Below are 20,766 nucleotides of genomic sequence, written 5' to 3'. Positions count from 1 at the left end.
AATAACAGATTTCAATCAATTTGATGTATTTCCAATTTCAATCAATTTTTTGGCAAAACTAACAAATGTACCCAGCCATTATTAAAATTTTCCAAAACACTTTAAACATATTACTAAAGGTTTTTATGCCTACAAGACCTGTTCATGGCGTACAGCACATAGAACCACCCATCAAGTTATGAATTTCACTTTTTATTTGATAAAATTAAAACACTCAACATATACAACTAAAGGTATAATTCCTTCAACAATGTACAAGATCGGTCCATTGTTTAACACATATTGGTAGCCCATTGCACTAAAAGGGTTTTTTTTCATTGCAAAAAAAAAGGTTTGTTTTTGTTTCTATATAGCCCAACTTACAATAAGAAAAAACTAAGGGTGTGCTGATGAAATATTGATATATATAGGTCTAAAATATTATTATAAACATAAAAATACTAGGTTGTTTTAAGTCAGTTACACATAGTAAGTACATGAAATTAAATAGCTGTAAATAGATTTTTTTTCTGAGAACTGACTGTGAAAGGGCCAACAGAAAAGGACCCTACAATAGTCTACTACTATCCATCTCAATCTAGTAACATAAAATCATAAGGCTATCTATAGATTTAATCTGAGAACTGACTGTGAAAGGGCCACAGACATGAACCCCAGAATACTCTATTAATTCTTTTTGAAACAAACTAAAAACTGAATAAATTCAGGACTGAATACTTTCTAAAATTATGCAAACAGAGGTTGTTTAACTGGGTAGAATGCTTATAATTTATTCAATTTTTTTTTTCTCAAAATCACCAGCATTGCATATAAGCATCATACAAACATGTCTTTTAAGAATAAGGTTTAGAACTTCATTAATAGTGGGTCTTTGAAATATTCCACATAACTTTTTTTTCAATTTAATGGGTGTAGCAAAATAAAACAAAAAACACAAGAAACATAATGCAAATCAATACACAAAATCTATAAAAATGCAGAGTTAAAATTATATGTGTAAAAATATTTGACCAACAAAAGATGACTTGGTAAAATTAATGTTCAAAGAAGACACAAATACATCATTCACGACATCAAAATACCATGCTTCTGATTGGTCAATCTTACCCTTATGACCTCTGGACAGGCATAATGAGGTGACCTGTGTTATAATTATATGTTATTAATTAAAGATAAATGAGTTGCCTTAAGTTTAAGTTTTACAAATATTATTTCAGGAACAATATAGCCAAAGATCCTTGTTTTTGGGATCCATTAGCTGATGAACACAATTAATCTCAACCCAAACTTTAGTGATTAAAGTTAAAATGTGTCTCAAAATTCAATTCAAGGTCAAGTAATCAAATAACACTAAGTCAAAGTCTCGGCACACGTGCGGCACACAACTTTGGCATGCTGCACTGATTTGAAAATTTTCCCAAGATTATTCTTTTCAAACTTCAATGTGAGTGACAGATTAGACTTAAAGCATTTCCAAACTTAAAACCAATTGAGCTGTAACAAGTTACTAAATTTTTCTTAATTAATTTACCCGCAGCTAGTTTCTAACATGGATCCTTCCACTTGTAATGATGCCATACCAAAGTCAGCTACCCGTATATTATTTTTGTCATCCAGAAGTAAATTCTCTGGTTTGAGATCACGGTGACTGAAATGAAGCATAAAACACATTTGTAAGAAAATAAGAGAACAGAGTTCCAATGTCCCCCACTTTGCTCATAGTTTATATTTCTAAGGGGCATAACTATTCAATCTAACATTCAATCGTCCACTATTATAAATCTTGTTCGAGATATAGCTGATATAAAATCTGAGAACTCTAACAAGGCCATTTTCCATAAATGTAACATTTCCAAGGGGCATAGCTCTTTAAAAAAAGTTTTATTTAACATGATAATATAACTTGTAGGAGATATTGCTGATATTAACCTATTTTATAAAAATCTGCCAAGAATTATACTCAGAGAGCGCTAAGAAGACAGGATGGACCGATGGAAGAAGGAACGGACACAGGGATGATATGACAAATGGACAGAAGAACAAACAGACAGATGCCTAGTATTTCCATGTCCCCAAAAATGCAATACGCTGGGACAAAAAAAAAAACAATTTTGAATCGCTCACATTTATATAATTTTTTTTATTTAAGAACTGTTTTTCCACACTCCTCTGTTCATTCCTTGAGGAACTTCCAAGCTATCATATCTAAACAGCTTCTAAATAAGTTGAATAATCTCTTGACGGATTAAGTTTATTTTGATTGCCTTTTGACCTTATGGAAGAGTAGAAACTGTAATGATTAAGAACAGCAATAAGTCAATCACAGTAATTCTAATCTTATATATTTTTATGGGATTTTGCCTTGTGTAATTCTTTCTTATATAACCTTAAAATTGTACCCTCTCTAATAATATACACAAGAACATTTAACCAATAATAAAATGACTGCATAAAAAAAATTATAAAATAATTACACCATTAAAATATTGCCCCCAGCAGACATATGCCATTTTAGATTTCCTGCTACATGGATAACTATCTCAATTCAAATGATGCCAATCTTTTATTGAACACATTTGTCTTTTTCTTTCAAAGAATAAAAGGGTTTGACAACCTCTATTGACTGTAAACTAGAGATCAATAGTTGGTTATTAGCTAGACCATGATGACAAGGGTAATAGGTCTGACCAGAGTGACAGAAATGATCGAATACCACAAAAGAAAACCAATTGTCATTGAACTATTTATACTACGCAAAATCAAATTAAATCACTTGTTACCAACATTGAAATTAAAGATTGATTCTATAATTAATGACCTGATAGAAGAGTGCAATGACAAATACAAAATGTATTATAAAGTATACCACAGACAAAGAGACATTTGATTACTGCCTAATTCATTCCCACCAAATTAACTCACTGTCAATTTCATTTATAACATTATCTATATATAAGAATGTCAAAGTACCATATATATGAACCAATAAAAAAAACCCTGAAATTTTTATAAAGTATCAACATTGACTGATATTTTGGGACTAGACAAATTGTAATGCACATTGAGATGACTTTCAAAAAATAGCATGTGACCCTTATATAAATATACATTTTTTGTAATATAAGTATAAAAAAGACATTGTTTATTTCATGTGAGGCATTTTATAATATATTTTACAGTATTGGGTTGGCTCATGGTTAAAGGCTGTGCTGTGACCTCCAGGTTCTTTTAAATTAAACATAGCTTTGACTTTGGTGGATTTTTGATGTTTTATGGCAATGCTTCCACATTATTTTTAAAATGGATTTTGAGGTAAGCACATGCAACAGTATAATGGCTTTTTCCTAACTCTGTTTGGTGGCATCCAACCTTACCATATGTTATGACTGTGACAGAAGTCTAAAGCTGAGATAATTTGTCTGAAGAACCGTCGTGCCTCTTTTGGTGTGAGTCGACCTTTCTTCACCAGATAATCAAATAATTCTCCACCAGACACATGTTCTAGTACCAGATATCTGAAATGTAAGAAATGAATGCATGTTACTTCTATTTTTCCTAGACATTTTCACCAATACCACTCTTTAATGTCATCTCCAAGGTACCCATGGACAACCCTGGTACATTATTAACAAGCTGTTTTTTGTTACAGTATTGTAATTTCTCAATCAGAGTAGAATGATAAGATATAAAACTTGATTTGATGAAGATACAAATTAAGCATTTGTTACAGAGTGTTTGTAGAAACATATATATACATTGTACAACAGGTAAGTTCTATGGGGTTTTTTTTCCAGGTGTTAGAAAGTATTATATTTATACTTGATGAAAACTGGTCATTTGTAAATGAAAACTTTGAAAGTCAGTTGATATTTTCAAGGATTTTAGCATGAATAAAGTTTATTTTCGAATGGAAATGTCTTGTCAAGAGACTTTTTAAAAAGACTATTCATCATTATAAAAATCAACTATGATTACATCCACATAAATCAAATACCAGAATATAAAACCCTGCAAAAACTGTATTTGGTTTGGAAAGCCTCCATGGCACAAGGTTAAGATATATCAGAATGAATGACTTAATTGACAATTTATAAATTATGACTTTGGACAGAGATCATCCTATTTAAATTACATGTCTACTTGCATATTAATCATGAGTACAAGAAATCAATCTTAAGTAAAGATTTTCAATTATCACTAACTAGTTTAAAATTTTAGAATATTCAAATAAATTAAATTCAATATTCTGTTTCTGCTCAATTGATTTAAATGTCAGCTTCTATTCAAAGATGTTCACCAATCAATGATGTTTTATTGAAGAAACTCAACTTGCATTTTAATGCCCTGCTTTCCTTAAAAAAATCTTGAAAAAAACAGCATTTTTTTTAGAGTACATCTGTATGCTCAAACTTAGATAAATCATTATGCTTTTCTACTATCAGCACTAATAAGTTCCTTTTCTCTTGGAAATGGTAATTTAAAATTCTAATTTTTACTTAGTGGTTAAAAGTTATAATCAAAGAGCAGAATGCTCTGAGGGATACGATTGCCATAGTTTTCATTGACACATGTATAGCAGTTCTGCCAACTTTTCATTAAGCAAATGCATAAGATTTGGCCAAAATTGAAAAGATCAAAGAGGGAAAAAAATAGATCCAAGGATACTGCCGCAAAAAAGCATGAACATGCGTGAGTCTCACGCATTTTTGGCAGCCCTGGTACAGCTGGATAGTATTATTTTCAAAACTAATTCAACTGCACATGCAAAATGTAATAATCTGAATAGTCACTCAACTTTAAAAATAGCCAATCCCGGATACAAGTGTATGAGCAATGTATACTTGTGTTTTATTTTTGTACTATTAATTTCAAGTTTACTTTCCACAGCAGTCACTGAGAGTGAGAGAAGGTATTTCACTTCCTATCTTATCACTGTTAATTCTAGGAGGAACCCCATTTCTAACTCTTTAAATATTATTTTCCTTTGGGTCAGTGGGCATGACTCATTTCCGTACACACTCCCCTGTTTAAATTGAGATCGTTCTGAATATAATACGACGTTTATCGACATCTAACAAGTTATTTTTTCTTGATGAGTAGTATTGTATTTCGATTTGACGGAAAATACTTCCGGAAGGGAGACAATTCGAAATGATAATATGGAAGACTCTATTTCGGCTGAAGGGGTGTTAGGTGTTAGGTAAACTGTGTCGTGGACTACATTAATTTTAATTTAAATGATGCATATGATTTAAAATTATGCAACAACAACAAGTGAAACTGCGAGCTACTGCTCACTGATGATACCCCCGCCGCAAGTGGATAATATTAATAGTGTAAAAATATGCAAGTGTTCGGTAAACAGGAAGTTGTCGAGTGATGAATCTGAAAACGCATCACACTGTATAGCTGACTTATATAAATCCTGAAACCAAATTTCAGAAATCCTTGTATTGTAGTTCCTGAGAAAAATGTGACGAAAATTTTCAACTTGGCTATCATGTGTAAAATCATACAAGTGTTCGGTAAACAGGAAGTTGTCGAGTGATGAATCTGAAAACGCATCACACAGTATAGCTGACTTATATAAATCCTGAAACCAAATTTCAGAAATCCTTGTCTTGTAGTTCCTGAGAAAAATGTGACGAAAATTTTCAACTTGGCTATCATGTGTAAAATCAGACAAGTGTTCGGTAAACAGGAAGTTGTCAAGTGATGAATCTGAAAACGCATCACACGGTATGGCTGACATATATAAATGTTGATACCAAATTACAGAAAGGGTGGATGTGTAGTTCCTGAGAAAAATGTGACGAAAGTTTCATGGGACGGACTGACTGACGGACGGACTGATGGACGGACGGACGGACGGACTGACAGACAGAGGTAAAACAGTATACCCCCCCTTTTTTAAAGCCTCAATAGCAGACAGACATAGAAAGAATCCCATGAGTTTCAAATTAATCAATGAAGCGGGGAATCCAGAGCAACCACTCAATCTGATACCCCTTGAAATCAAGAAAACTATACGCATGCGCATTAAAACATAAACAAACCCGCGACTTGCGATTTGGAACAAGAACGTTTATGAAATGATATGATGAATGGTTCTCCATTTCTTTATCGGAGAGTACAGTATCAAATATCAGTTTCATAACGGTAAAATCTGGAAAAACTCCACTTCAGTTCTTATATGACAGAAATAGAATTATTGGAATTCAGAGAACTCTCGCATTTATCAAAACTGGGGAATTCCCTCTGACATGTTTCTAAATTTATAAAAACACTTAATATAAATACTGCTTAATTCTGCTTTTCCGTGTTGTTAAAAACACGCATATAGGTCAAGGGAAATACCAAACATGAAGATTATGAGAAGAACATTACAGGAAAGTTGTTTATGTTCAATCCTTTTGCCTGTTTTTACCTTTTAAAGCAAGACAATCATAAGAATCTGAGATGTTGCTGAATGTGTAGAATAAAACGGTTGACGTGAGGGAATGCAGCCCTGAGTCAGCGGTAAAAGTCTACAGATTGCTTGAAAGCAATCAGATCCCAAAAACAAGACCAATATCATGTCTGGACTTGCATTACTGCATGCAATTGATTGATGTAACAATTATAAAACATAACTGATCATTCTCTAAAATTATTACACTGTAAGCTAAGACAACTTTGATAAAAATGTTCCTTGTACAATGAGTGCTGAAAAAAGTAGAAAGAATAACAATGATTGTATATGGTTTCAATACCTCCCCTCCCTTCAGATCTGTTCATGACCTTATATATGAGGTGATTACAAACTAATTCAGTGTGATATAACCTTGGTATAGAAACCCCAGGATGACAATTTATGGGAAATTATTTTTTTGTCATCAGAAAATGTCTGCAGAGAATTTTTATTAACACAGGAGACAGACTGGCCAATAGACTCAAGGCTAAGCATTTCTAAACAATTAAATAAATGTGTTATCACCTTCATAAAAACATAAAGCTTTATATAGAATTGATTTTATAGTTTTATTTGTTAAATGATAAAGAGACTGATAGAACCACTACAGCAAAAGAGAAGAGTGATCGAACAATAACAAGTACAATGTATATATTTATGGTGCTGTTTGTGTTGTTCTCTATAGGTACCAGTCTTGTATTACAACTCCAGTTTCCGGTGACAGAACAGATACATGTATTAGTAAGGTCTGTTTGTGCTCTGTTTGTGCTGTTCTCTATAGACAAGAATGGTAACAAAACAGATAATGTTTTATTCAGGTTTGTTTGTGCTGTTCTCTATAGACATGAATGGTGACAGAACAGATACATGTTTTATTCAGGTCTGTTTGTGCTGTTCTCTATAGACAAGAATGGTGACAGAACAGATACATGTTTTATTCAGGTCTGTTTGTGCTGTTCTCTATAGATAAGAATGGTGACAGAACAGATACATGTATTATTCAGGTCTGTTTGTGCTGTTCTCTATAGACAAGAATGGTGACAGAACAGATACATGTATTTATTCAGGTTTGTTTGTGCTGTTCTCTATAGATAAGAATGGTGACAGAACAGATACATGTTTTATTCAGGTCTGTTTGTGCTGTTCTCTATAGACAAGAATGGTAACAAAACAGATACATGTTTTATTCAGGTCTGTTTGTGATGTTCTCTATAGACAAGAATGGTGACAGAACAGATACATGTTTTATTCAGGTTTGTTTGTGCTGTTCTCTATAGATAAGAATGGTGACAGAACAGATACATGTTTTATTCAGGTTTGTTTGTGCTGTTCTCCATAGACAAGAATGGTAACAAAACAGATACATGTTTTATTCAGGTCTGTTTGTGCTGTTCTCCATAGACAAGAATGGTGACAGAACAGATACATGTTTTATTCAGGTCTGTTTGTGCTGTTCTCTATAGACAAGATTGGTGACAGAACAGATACATGTTTTATTCAGGTCTGTTGTGCTGTTCTTTATAGACAAGAATGGTGACAGAACAGATACATGTTTTATTCAGGTCTGTTTGTGCTGTTCTCTATAGACAAGAATGGTGACAGAACAGATACATGTTTTATTAAGGTCTGTTTGTGCTGTTCTCTATAGATAAGAATGGTGACAGAACAGATACATGTTTTATTAAGGTCTGTTTGTGCTGTTCTCTATAGACAAGAATGGTGACAGAACAGATACATGTTTTATTTAGGTCTGTTTGTGCTGTTCTCTATAGACAAGAATGGTGACAGAACAGATACATGTTTTATTCAGGTCTGTTTGTGCTGTTCTCTATAGACATGAATGGTGACAGAACAGATACATGTTTTATTCAGGTCTGTTTGTGCTGTTCTCTATAGACAAGAATGGTGACAGAACAGATACATGTTTTATTTAGGTTTGTTTGTGCTGTTCTCTATAGATAAGAATGGTGACAGAACAGATACATGTTTTATTCAGGTTTGTTTGTGCTGTTCTCTATAGACAAGAATGGTGACAGAACAGATACATGTTTTATTCAGGTCTGTTTGTGCTGTTCTCTATAGACAAGAATGGTGACAGAACACATACATGTTTTATTCAGGTCTGTTTGTGCTGTTCTCTATAGACAAGATTGGTGACAGAACAGATACATGTTTTATTCAGGTTTGTTTGTGCTGTTCTCTATAGACAAGAATGGTGACAGAACAGATACATGTTTTATTCAGGTCTGTTTGTGCTGTTCTCTATAGACATGAATGGTGACAGAACAGAAACATGTTTTATTCAGGTTTGTTTGTGTTGTTCTCCATAGACAAGAATGGTGACAGAACAGATACATGTTTTATTCAGGTTTGTTTGTGCTGTTCTCTATAGACATGAATGGTGACAGAACAGATACATGTATTTATTCAGGTCTGTTTGTGCTGTTCTCTATAGACAAGAATGGTGACAGAACAGATACATGTTTTATTCAGGTCTGTTTGTGCTGTTCTCTATAGACAAGAATGGTGACAGAACAGATACATGTATTATTCAGGTCTGTTTGTGCTGTTCTCTATAGACATGAATGGTGACAGAACAGAAACATGTTTTATTCAGGTTTGTTTGTGTTGTTCTCTATAGACAAGAATGGTGACAGAACAGATACATGTTTTATTCAGGTCTGTTTGTGCTGTTCTCTATAGACATGAATGGTGACAGAACAGAAACATGTTTTATTCAGGTTTGTTTGTGTTGTTCTCCATAGACAAGAATGGTGACAGAACAGATACATGTTTTATTCAGGTCTGTTTGTGCTGTTCTCTATAGACAAGAATGGTGACAGAACAAATACATGTTTTATTCAGGTCTGTTTGTGCTGTTTTCTATAGACAAGAATGGTGACAGAACAGATACATGTTTTATTCAGGTTTGTTTGTGCTGTTCTCTATAGACAAGAATGGTGACAGAACAGATACATGTTTTATTCAGGTTTGTTTGTGCTGTTCTCTATAGACAAGAATGGTGACAGAACAGATACATGTTTTATTAAGGTCTGTTTGTGCTGTTCTCTATAGACATGAATGGTGACAGAACAGATACATGTTTTATTCAGGTCTGTTTGTGCTGTTTTCTATAGACAAGAATGGTGACAGAACAGATACATGTTTTATTAAGGTCTGTTTGTGCTGTTCTCTATAGACATGAATGGTGACAGAACAGATACATGTTTTATTCAGGTATGTTTGTGCTGTTCTCTATAGACAAGATTGGTGACAGAACAGATACATGTTTTATTCAGGTTTGTTTGTGCTGTTCTCTATAGACAAGAATGGTGACAGAACAGATACATGTTTTATTCAGGTTTGTTTGTGCTGTTCTCTATAGACAAGAATGGTGACAGAACAGATACATGTTTTATTTAGGTCTGTTTGTGCTGTTCTCTATAGACAAGAATGGTGACAGAACAGATACATGTTTTATTCAGGTCTGTTTGTGCTGTTCTCTATGGACAAGAATGGTAACAAAACAGATACATGTTTTATTCAGGTCTGTTTGTGCTGTTCTCTATAGATAAGAATGGTGACAAAACAGATACATGTTTTATTCAGGTCTGTTTGTGCTGTTCTCTATAGACAAGAATGGTGACAGAACAGATACATGTTTTATTCAGGTCTGTTTGTGCTGTTCTCTATAGACAAGAATGGTGACAGAACAGATACATGTTTTAGTAAGGTTTGTTTGTGCTGTTCTCCATAGACAAGAATGGTGACAGAACAGATACATGTTTTATTCAGGTCTGTTTGTGCTGTTCTCTATAGACAAGAATGGTGACAGAACAGATACATGTATTATTCAGGTCTGTTTGTGCTGTTCTCTATAGACAAGATTGGTGACAGAACAGATACATGTTTTATTCAGGTCTGTTGTGCTGTTCTCTATAGACAAGAATGGTGACAGAACAGATACATGTTTTATTAAGGTCTGTTTGTGCTGTTCTCTATAGACAAGATTGGTGACAGAACAGATACATGTTTTATTCAGGTCTGTTGTGCTGTTCTCTATAGACAAGAATGGTGACAGAACAGATACATGTTTTATTAAGGTCTGTTTGTGCTGTTCTCCATAGACAAGAATAGTGACAGAACAGATACATGTTTTATTCAGGTCTGTTTGTGCTGTTCTCTATAGACAAGAATGGTGACAGAACAGATACATGTTTTATTCAGGTCTGTTTGTGCTGTTCTCTATAGACAAGAATAGTGACAGAACAGATACATGTTTTATTCAGGTCTGTTTGTGCTGTTCTCTATAGACAAGAATGGTGACAGAACAAATACATGTTTTATTCAGGTTTGTTTGTGCTGTTCTCTATAGACAAGAATGGTGACATAACAGATACATGTTTTATTAAGGTCTGTTTGTGCTGTTCTCTATAGACATGAATGGTGACAGAACAGATACATGTTTTATTCAGGTCTGTTTGTGCTGTTTTCTATAGACAAGAATGGTGACAGAACAGATACATGTTTTATTAAGGTCTGTTGGTGCTGTTCTCTATAGACATGAATGGTGACAGAACAGATACATGTTTTATTCAGGTATGTTTGTGCTGTTCTCTATAGACAAGATTGGTGACAGAACAGATACATGTTTTATTCAGGTTTGTTTGTGCTGTTCTCTATAGACAAGAATGGTGACAGAACAGATACATGTTTTATTCAGGTCTGTTTGTGCTGTTCTCTATAGACAAGAATGGTGACAGAACAGATACATGTTTTATTTAGGTCTGTTTGTGCTGTTCTCTATAGACAAGAATGGTGACAGAACAGATACATGTTTTATTCAGGTCTGTTTGTGCTGTTCTCTATGGACAAGAATGGTAACAAAACAGATACATGTTTTATTCAGGTCTGTTTGTGCTGTTCTCTATAGATAAGAATGGTGACAAAACAGATACATGTTTTATTCAGGTCTGTTTGTGCTGTTCTCTATAGACAAGAATGGTGACAGAACAGATACATGTTTTATTCAGGTCTGTTTGTGCTGTTCTCTATAGACAAGAATGGTGACAGAACAGATACATGTTTTAGTAAGGTTTGTTTGTGCTGTTCTCCATAGACAAGAATGGTGACAGAACAGATACATGTTTTATTCAGGTCTGTTTGTGCTGTTCTCTATAGACAAAAATGGTGACAGAACAGATACATGTATTATTCAGGTCTGTTTGTGCTGTTCTCTATAGACAAGATTGGTGACAGAACAGATACATGTTTTATTCAGGTCTGTTGTGCTGTTCTCTATAGACAAGAATGGTGACAGAACAGATACATGTTTTATTCAGGTCTGTTTGTGCTGTTCTCTATGGACAAGAATGATGACAGAACAGATACATGTTTTATTTAGGTCTGTTTGTGCTGTTCTCTATAGACAAGAATGGTGACAGAACAGATACATGTTTTATTAAGGTCTGTTTGTGCTGTTCTCTATAGACAAGATTGGTGACAGAACAGATACATGTTTTATTCAGGTCTGTTGTGCTGTTCTCTATAGACAAGAATGGTGACAGAACAGATACATGTTTTATTAAGGTCTGTTTGTGCTGTTCTCCATAGACAAGAATAGTGACAGAACAGATACATGTTTTATTCAGGTCTGTTTGTGCTGTTCTCTATAGACATGAATGGTGACAGAACAGATACATGTTTTATTCAGGTCTGTTTGTGCTGTTCTCTATAGACAAGAATGGTGACAGAACAGATACATGTACTTATTAAGGTCTGTTTGTGCTGTTCTCTATAGACAAGAATGGTAACAAAACAGATACATGTTTTATTCAGGTTTGTTTGTGTTGTTCTCTATAGACAAGAATGGTGACAGAACAGATACATGTTTTATTCAGGTTTGTTTGTGCTGTTCTCTATAGACAAGAATGGTGACAGAACAGATACATGTATTATTCAGGTCTGTTTGTGCTGTTCTCTATGGACAAGATTGGTGACAGAACAGAAACATGTTTTATTCAGGTCTGTTTGTGCTGTTCTCTATAGACAAGAATGGTGACAGAACAGATACATGTTTTATTCAGGTCTGTTTGTGCTGTTCTCTATAGACAAGAATGGTGACAGAACAGATACATGTTTTATTTAGGTTTGTTTGTGCTGTTCTCTATAGACAAGAATGGTGACAGAACAGATACATGTTTTATTCAGGTTTGTTTGTGCTGTTCTCTATAGATAAGAATGGTGACAGAACAGATACATGTATTATTCAGGTCTGTTTGTGCTGTTCTCTATGGACAAGATTGGTGACAGAACAGAAACATGTTTTATTCAGGTCTGTTTGTGCTGTTCTCTATAGACAAGAATGGTGACAGAACAGATACATGTTTTATTCAGGTCTGTTTGTGCTGTTCTCTATAGACAAGAACGGTGACAGAACAGATACATGTTTTATTCAGGTCTGTTTGTGCTGTTCTCTATAGATAAGAATGGTGACAGAACAGATACATGTATTATTCAGGTTTGTTTGTGCTGTTCTCTATAGACAAGAATGGTGACAGAACAGATACATGTTTTATTCAGGTTTGTTTGTGCTGTTCTCTATAGACATGAATGGTGACAGAACAGAAACATGTTTTATTCAGGTCTGTTTGTGCTGTTCTCTATGGACAAGAATGGTAACAAAACAGATACATGTTTTATTCAGGTCTGTTTGTGCTGTTCTCTATAGATAAGAATGGTGACAGAACAGATACATGTTTTATTTAGGTCTGTTTGTGCTGTTCTCTATAGACAAGAATGGTGACAGAACAGATACATGTTTTATTTAGGTCTGTTTGTGCTGTTCTCTATAGACAAGAATGGTGACAAAACAGATACATGTATTATTCAGGTCTGTTGTGCTGTTCTCTATAGACAAGAATGATGACAGAACAGATACATGTTTTATTCAGGTCTGTTTGTGCTGTTCTCTATAGACAAGAATGGTGACAGAACAGATACATGTTTTATTCAGGTCTGTTTGTGATGTTCTCTATAGACAAGAATGGTGACAGAACAGATACATGTATTATTCAGGTCTGTTTGTGCTGTTCTCTATAGACAAGAATGGTGACAGAACAGATACATGTTTTATTCAGGTCTGTTTGTGCTGTTCTCTATAGACAAGAATGGTGACAGAACAGATACATGTTTTAGTAAGGTTTGTTTGTGCTGTTCTCCATAGACAAGAATGGTGACAGAACAGATACATGTTTTATTCAGGTCTGTTTGTGCTGTTCTCTATAGACAAGAATGGTGACAGAACAGATACATGTTTTATTAAGGTCTGTTTGTGCTGTTCTCTATAGACATGAATGGTGACAGAACAGATACATGTTTTATTAAGGTCTGTTTGTGCTGTTCTCTATAGACAAGAATGGTGACAGAACAGATACATGTTTTATTCAGGTCTGTTGTGCTGTTCTCTATAGACAAGAATGGTGACAGAACAGATACATGTTTTATTAAGGTCTGTTTGTGCTGTTCTCTATAGACATGAATGGTGACAGAACAGATACATGTTTTATTCAGGTATGTTTGTGCTGTTCTCTATAGACAAGATTGGTGACAGAACAGATACATGTTTTATTCAGGTCTGTTTGTGCTGTTCTCTATAGACAAGAATGGTGACAGAACAGATACATGTATTATTCAGGTTTGTTTGTGCTGTTCTCCATAGACAAGAATGGTGACAGAACAGATACATGTTTTATTCAGGTCTGTTTGTGCTGTTCTCTATAGACAAGATTGGTGACAGAACAGATACATGTTTTATTCAGGTCTGTTTGTGCTGTTCTCTATAGACAAGAATGGTGACAGAACAGATACATGTATTATTCAGGTTTGTTTGTGCTGTTCTCCATAGACAAGAATGGTGACAGAACAGATACATGTTTTATTCAGGTCTGTTTGTGCTGTTCTCTATAGACATGAATGGTGACAGAACAGATACATGTTTTATTCAGGTCTGTTTGTGCTGTTCTCTATAGACAAGAATGATGACAGAACAGATACATGTATTATTCAGGTTTGTTTGTGCTGTTCTCTATAGACAAGAATGGTAACAAAACAGATACATGTTTTATTCAGGTTTGTTTGTGCTGTTCTCTATAGACAAGAATGGTGACAGAACAGATACATGTTTTATTCAGGTTTGTTTGTTCTGTTCTCTATAGACAAGATTGGTGACAGAACAGATACATGTTTTATTCAGGTCTGTTTGTGCTGTTCTCTATAGACAAGATTGGTGACAGAACAGATACATGTTTTATTCAGGTCTGTTTGTGCTGTTCTCTATAGATAAGAATGGTGACAGAACAGATACATGTTTTATTCAGGTCTGTTTGTGCTGTTCTCTATAGACAAGAATGGTGACAAAACAGATACATGTTTTATTCAGGTCTGTTTGTGCTGTTCTCTATAGATAAGAATGGTGACAGAACAGATACATGTACTTATTAAGGTCTGTTTGTGCTGTTCTCTATAGACAAGAATGGTAACAAAACAGATACATGTTTTATTCAGGTTTGTTTGTGTTGTTCTCTATAGACAAGAATGGTGACAGAACAGATACATGTTTTATTCAGGTCTGTTGTGCTGTTCTCTATAGACAAGAATGGTGACAGAACAGATACATGTTTTATTAAGGTCTGTTTGTGCTGTTCTCTATAGACAAGAATGGTGACAGAACATATACATGTTTTATTCAGGTCTGTTTGTGCTGTTCTCTATAGACATAAATGGTGACAAAACAGATACATGTTTTATTCAGGTCTGTTTGTGCTGTTCTCTATAGACAAGAATGGTGACAGAACAGATACATGTTTTATTCAGGTCTGTTTGTGCTGTTCTCTATAGACAAGAATGGTGAAAGAACAGATACATGTTTTATTCAGGTTTGTTTGTGCTGTTCTCTATAGACAAGAATGGTGACAGAGCAGATACATGTATTATTAAGGTTTGTTTGTGTTGTTCTTTATAGACAAGAATGGTGACAGAACAGATACATGTATTATTAAGGTTTGTTTGTGTTGTTCTTTATAGACAAGAATGGTGACAGAACAGATACATGTATTATTAAGGTCTGTTTGTGCTGTTCTCTATAGACAAGAATGGTGACAGAACAGATACATGTTTTATTCAGGTCTGTTTGTGCTGTTCTCTATAGACAAGAATGGTGACAGAACATATACATGTATTATTCAGGTCTGTTTGTGTTGTTCTCTATAGACAAGAATGGTGACAGAACAGATACATATATTTATTCAGGTTTGTTTGTGCTGTTCTCTATAGACAAGAATGGTGACAAAACAGATACATGTTTTTATTCAGGTCTGTTTGTGCTGTTCTCTATAGACAAGAATGGTGACAGAACATATACATGTTTTATTCAGGTCTGTTTGTGCTGTTCTCTATAGACAAGAATGGTGACAGAACAGATACATGTTCTTAATCAGGTCTGTTTGTGCTGTTCTCTATAGACAAGAATTGTGACAGAACAGATACATGTTTTATTCAGGTCTGTTTGTGCTGTTCTCTATAGACAAGAATGGTGACAGAACAGATACATGTTTTATTTAGGTCTGTTTGTGTTGTTCTCTATAGACAAGAATGATGACAGAACAGATACATGTTTTATTCAGGTCTGTTTGTGCTGTTCTCTATAGACAAGAATGATGACAGAACAGATACATGTTTTATTCAGGTCTGTTTGTGCTGTTCTCTATAGACAAGAATGGTGACAGAACAGATACATGTTTTATTCTGGTCTGTTTGTGCTGTCCTCTATAAACAAGATTGGTGACAGAACAGATACATGTTTTATTCAGGTCTGTTTGTGCTGTTCTCTATAGACAAGAATGGTGACAGAACAGATACATGTATTATTAAGGTTTGTTTGTGTTGTTCTCTATAGATAAGAATGGTGACAGAACAGATACATGTTTTATTCAGGTCTGTTTGTGCTGTTCTCTATAGACAAGAATGGTGACAGAACAGATACATGTTTTATTCAGGTCTGTTTGTGCTGTTCTCTATAGACAAGAATGGTGACAGAACAGATACATGTTTTATTTAGGTCTGTTTGTGTTGTTCTCTATAGACAAGAATGATGACAGAACAGATACATGTTTTATTCAGGTCTGTTTGTGCTGTTCTCTATAGACAAGAATGGTGACAGAACAGATACATGTTTTATTCTGGTCTGTTTGTGCTGTCCTCTATAAACAAGATTGGTGACAGAACAGATACATGTTTTATTCAGGTCTGTTTGTGCTGTTCTCTACAGACAAGAATGGTGACAGAACATATACATGTATTATTAAGGTTTGTTTGTGTTGTTCTCTATAGATAAGAATGGTGACAGAACAGATACATGTTTTATTCAGGTCTGTTTGTGCTGTTCTCTATAGATAAGAATGGTGACAGAACAGATACATGTTTTATTAAGGTCTGTTTGTGCTGTTCTTTATAGACAAGAATGGTGACAGAACAGATACATGTTTTATTCAGGTCTGTTTGTGCTGTTCTCTATAGACAAGAATGGTGACAGAACAGATACATGTTTTATTCAGGTCTGTTTGTGCTGTTCTCTATAGACAAGAATGGTGACAGAACATATACATGTTTTATTCAGGTCTGTTTGTGTTGTTCTCTATAGACAAGAATGGTAACAGAACAGATACATGTTTTATTCTGGTCTGTTTGTGCTGTTCTCTATAGACAAGAATGGTGACAGAACAGATACATGTTTTATTCAGGTCTGTTTGTGCTGTTCTCTATAGACAAGAATGATGACAGAACAGATACATGTTTTATTCAGGTCTGTTTGTGCTGTTCTCTATAGACATAAATGGTGACAGAACAGATACATGTTTTATTCAGGTCTGTTTGTGCTGTTCTCTATAGACAAGAATGGTGACAGAACAGATACATGTTTTATTCAGGTCTGTTTGTGCTGTTCTCTATAGACAAGAATGGTGACAAAACAGATACATGTTTTTATTCATGTCTGTTTGTGCTGTTCTCTATAGACAAGAATGGTGACAGAACAGATACATGTATTTATTCAGGTCTGTTTGTGCTGTTCTCTATAGACAAGAATGGTGACAGAACAGATACATGTTTTATTCAGGTCTGTTTGTGCTGTTCTCTATAGACAAGAATGGTGACAGAACAGATACATGTTTTATTAAGGTTTGTTTGTGTTGTTCTTTATAGACAAGAATGGTGACAGAACAGATACATGTATTATTAAGGTTTGTTTGTGTTGTTCTTCATAGACAAGAATGGTGACAGAACAGATACATGTATTATTCAGGTCTGTTTGTGCTGTTCTCTATAGACAAGAATGGTGACAGAACAGATACATGTATTATTCAGGTCTGTTTGTGCTGTTCTCTATAGATAAGAATGGTGACAGAACAGATACATGTTTTATTCAGGTCTGTTTGTGCTGTTCTCTATAAATAAGAATGGTGACAGAACAGATACATGTTTTATTCAGGTCTGTTTGTGCTGTTCTCTATAGACAAGAATGGTGACAGAACATATACATGTTTTATTCAGGTTTGTTTGTGTTGTTCTCTATAGACAAGAATGGTGACAGAACAGATACATGTTTTATTCAGGTCTGTTTGTGCTGTTCTCTATAGACAAGAATGGTGACAGAACAGATACATGTTTTATTCAGGTCTGTTTGTGCTGTTCTCTATAGACAAGATTGGTGACAGAACAGATACATGTTTTATTCAGGTCTGTTTGTGCTGTTCTCTATGGACAAGATTGGTGACAGAACAGATACATGTTTTATTAAGGTTTGTTTGTGTTGTTCTTTATAGACAAGAATGGTGACAGAACAGATACATGTTTTATTCTGGTCTGTTTGTGCTGTCCTCTATAAACAAGATTGGTCACAGAACAGATACATGTTTTATTCAGGTCTGTTTGTGCTGTTCTCTACAGACAAGAATGGTGACAGAACATATACATGTATTATTAAGGTTTGTTTGTGTTGTTCTCTATAGATAAGAATGGTGACAGAACAGATACATGTTTTATTCAGGTCTGTTTGTGCTGTTCTTTATAGACAAGAATGGTGACAGAACAGATACATGTTTTATTCAGGTTTGTTTGTGCTGTTCTCTATAGACAAGAATGGTGACAGAACAGATACATGTTTTATTCAGGTCTGTTTGTGCTGTTCTCTATAGACAAGAATGGTGACAGAACATATACATGTTTTATTCAGGTCTGTTTGTGTTGTTCTCTATAGACAAGAATGGTAACAGAACAGATACATGTTTTATTCTGGTCTGTTTGTGCTGTTCTCTATAGACAAGAATGGTGACAGAACAGATACATGTTTTATTCAGGTCTGTTTGTGCTGTTCTCTATAGACAAGAATGATGACAGAACAGATACATGTTTTATTCAGGTCTGTTTGTGCTGTTCTCTATAGACATAAATGGTGACAGAACAGATACATGTTTTATTCAGGTCTGTTTGTGCTGTTCTCTATAGACAAGAATGGTGACAGAACAGATACATGTTTTATTCAGGTCTGTTTGTGCTGTTCTCTATAGACAAGAATGGTGACAAAACAGATACATGTTTTTATTCAGGTCTGTTTGTGCTGTTCTCTATAGACAAGAATGGTGACAGAACAGATACATGTATTTATTCAGGTCTGTTTGTGCTGTTCTCTATAGACAAGAATGGTGACAGAACAGATACATGTTTTATTCAGGTCTGTTTGTGCTGTTCTCTATAGACAAGAATGGTGACAGAACAGATACATGTTTTATTAAGGTTTGTTTGTGTTGTTCTTTATAGACAAGAATGGTGACAGAACAGATACATGTATTATTAAGGTTTGTTTGTGTTGTTCTTCATAGACAAGAATGGTGACAGAACAGATACATGTATTATTCAGGTCTGTTTGTGCTGTTCTCTATAGACAAGAATGGTGACAGAACAGATACATGTTTTATTCAGGTCTGTTTGTGCTGTTCTCCATAGACAAGAATGGTGACAGAACAGATACATGTATTTATTCAGGTCTGTTTGTGCTGTTCTCTATAGACAAGAATGGTGACAGAACAGATACATGTTTTATTCAGGTCTGTTTGTGCTGTTCTCTATAGACAAGAATGGTGACAGAACAGATACATGTTTTATTAAGGTTTGTTTGTGTTGTTCTTTATAGACAAGAATGGTGACAGAACAGATACATGTATTATTAAGGTTTGTTTGTGTTGTTCTTCATAGACAAGAATGGTGACAGAACAGATACATGTATTATTCAGGTCTGTTTGTGCTGTTCTCTATAGACAAGAATAGTGACAGAACAGATACATGTTTTATTCAGGTCTGTTTGTGCTGTTCTCTATAGACAAGAATGGTGACAGAACAGATACATGTTTTATTAAGGTTTGTTTGTGTTGTTCTTTATAGACAAGAATGGTGACAGAACAGATACATGTATTATTAAGGTCTGTTTGTGTTGTTCTTCATAGACAAGAATGGTGACAGAACAGATACATGTTTTATTCAGGTCTGTTTGTGCTGTTCTCTATAGACAAGAATGGTGACAGAACAGATACATGTTTTATTCAGGTCTGTTTGTGCTGTTCTCTATAGATAAGAATGGTGACAGAACAGATACATGTATTTATTTAGGTCTGTTTGTGCTGTTCTCTATAGATAAGAATGGTGACAGAACAGATACATGTATTATTCAGGTCTGTTTGTGCTGTTCTCTATAGACAAGAATAGTGACAGAACAGATACATGTTTTATTCAGGTCTGTTTGTGCTGTTCTCTATAGACAAGAATGGTGACAGAACAGATACATGTTTTATTCAGGTTTGTTTGTGTTGTTCTTCATAGACAAGAATGGTGACAGAACAGATACATGTATTATTCAGGTCTGTTTGTGCTGTTCTCTATAGACAAGAATGATGACAGAACAGATACATGTTTTATTCAGGTTTGTTTGTGTTGTTCTTCATAGACAAGAATGGTGACAGAACAGATACATGTTTTATTCAGGTCTGTTTGTGCTGTTCTCTATAGACAAGAATGGTGACAGAACAGATACATGTATTATTAAGGTTTGTTTGTGCTGTTCTCTATAGATAAGAATGGTGACAGAACAGATACATGTATTATTCAGGTCTGTTTGTGTTGTTCTCTATAGACAAGAATGATGACAGAACAGATACATGTTTTATTCAGGTCTGTTTGTGCTGTTCTCTATAGACAAGAATGGTGAC

At 34.5% G+C, this 20,766-nt stretch overlaps 1 protein-coding gene across 11 annotated transcripts in view; it reads right to left on the bottom strand.

Annotated features, from left to right (window-relative positions):
* The window catches only part of LOC143082598 (serine/threonine-protein kinase BRSK2-like), a 67,090-nt gene that overhangs the window by 25,236 nt on the left and 21,088 nt on the right, over positions 1-20,766 (bottom strand). For all 11 annotated transcript variants that reach the window (XM_076258346.1, XM_076258349.1, XM_076258352.1 and 8 more), the window contains exons 4-6: positions 3,375-3,515; positions 1,532-1,648; positions 1,108-1,141 (exon numbers count right to left, since the gene is read on the bottom strand). In XM_076258346.1, the coding sequence (XP_076114461.1) occupies positions 1,108-1,141; positions 1,532-1,648; positions 3,375-3,515 (292 nt within the window). The remainder of the gene's footprint in view (positions 1-1,107; positions 1,142-1,531; positions 1,649-3,374; positions 3,516-20,766) is intronic.

The sequence above is a fragment of the Mytilus galloprovincialis genome, chromosome 7 (assembly GCF_965363235.1).
Source record: "Mytilus galloprovincialis chromosome 7, xbMytGall1.hap1.1, whole genome shotgun sequence".
NCBI lineage: Eukaryota > Metazoa > Mollusca > Bivalvia > Mytilida > Mytilidae > Mytilus > Mytilus galloprovincialis.
The sequence above is the reverse complement of the archived record's forward strand: the minus strand, read 5'-3'. Positions and strand labels throughout refer to the sequence as shown.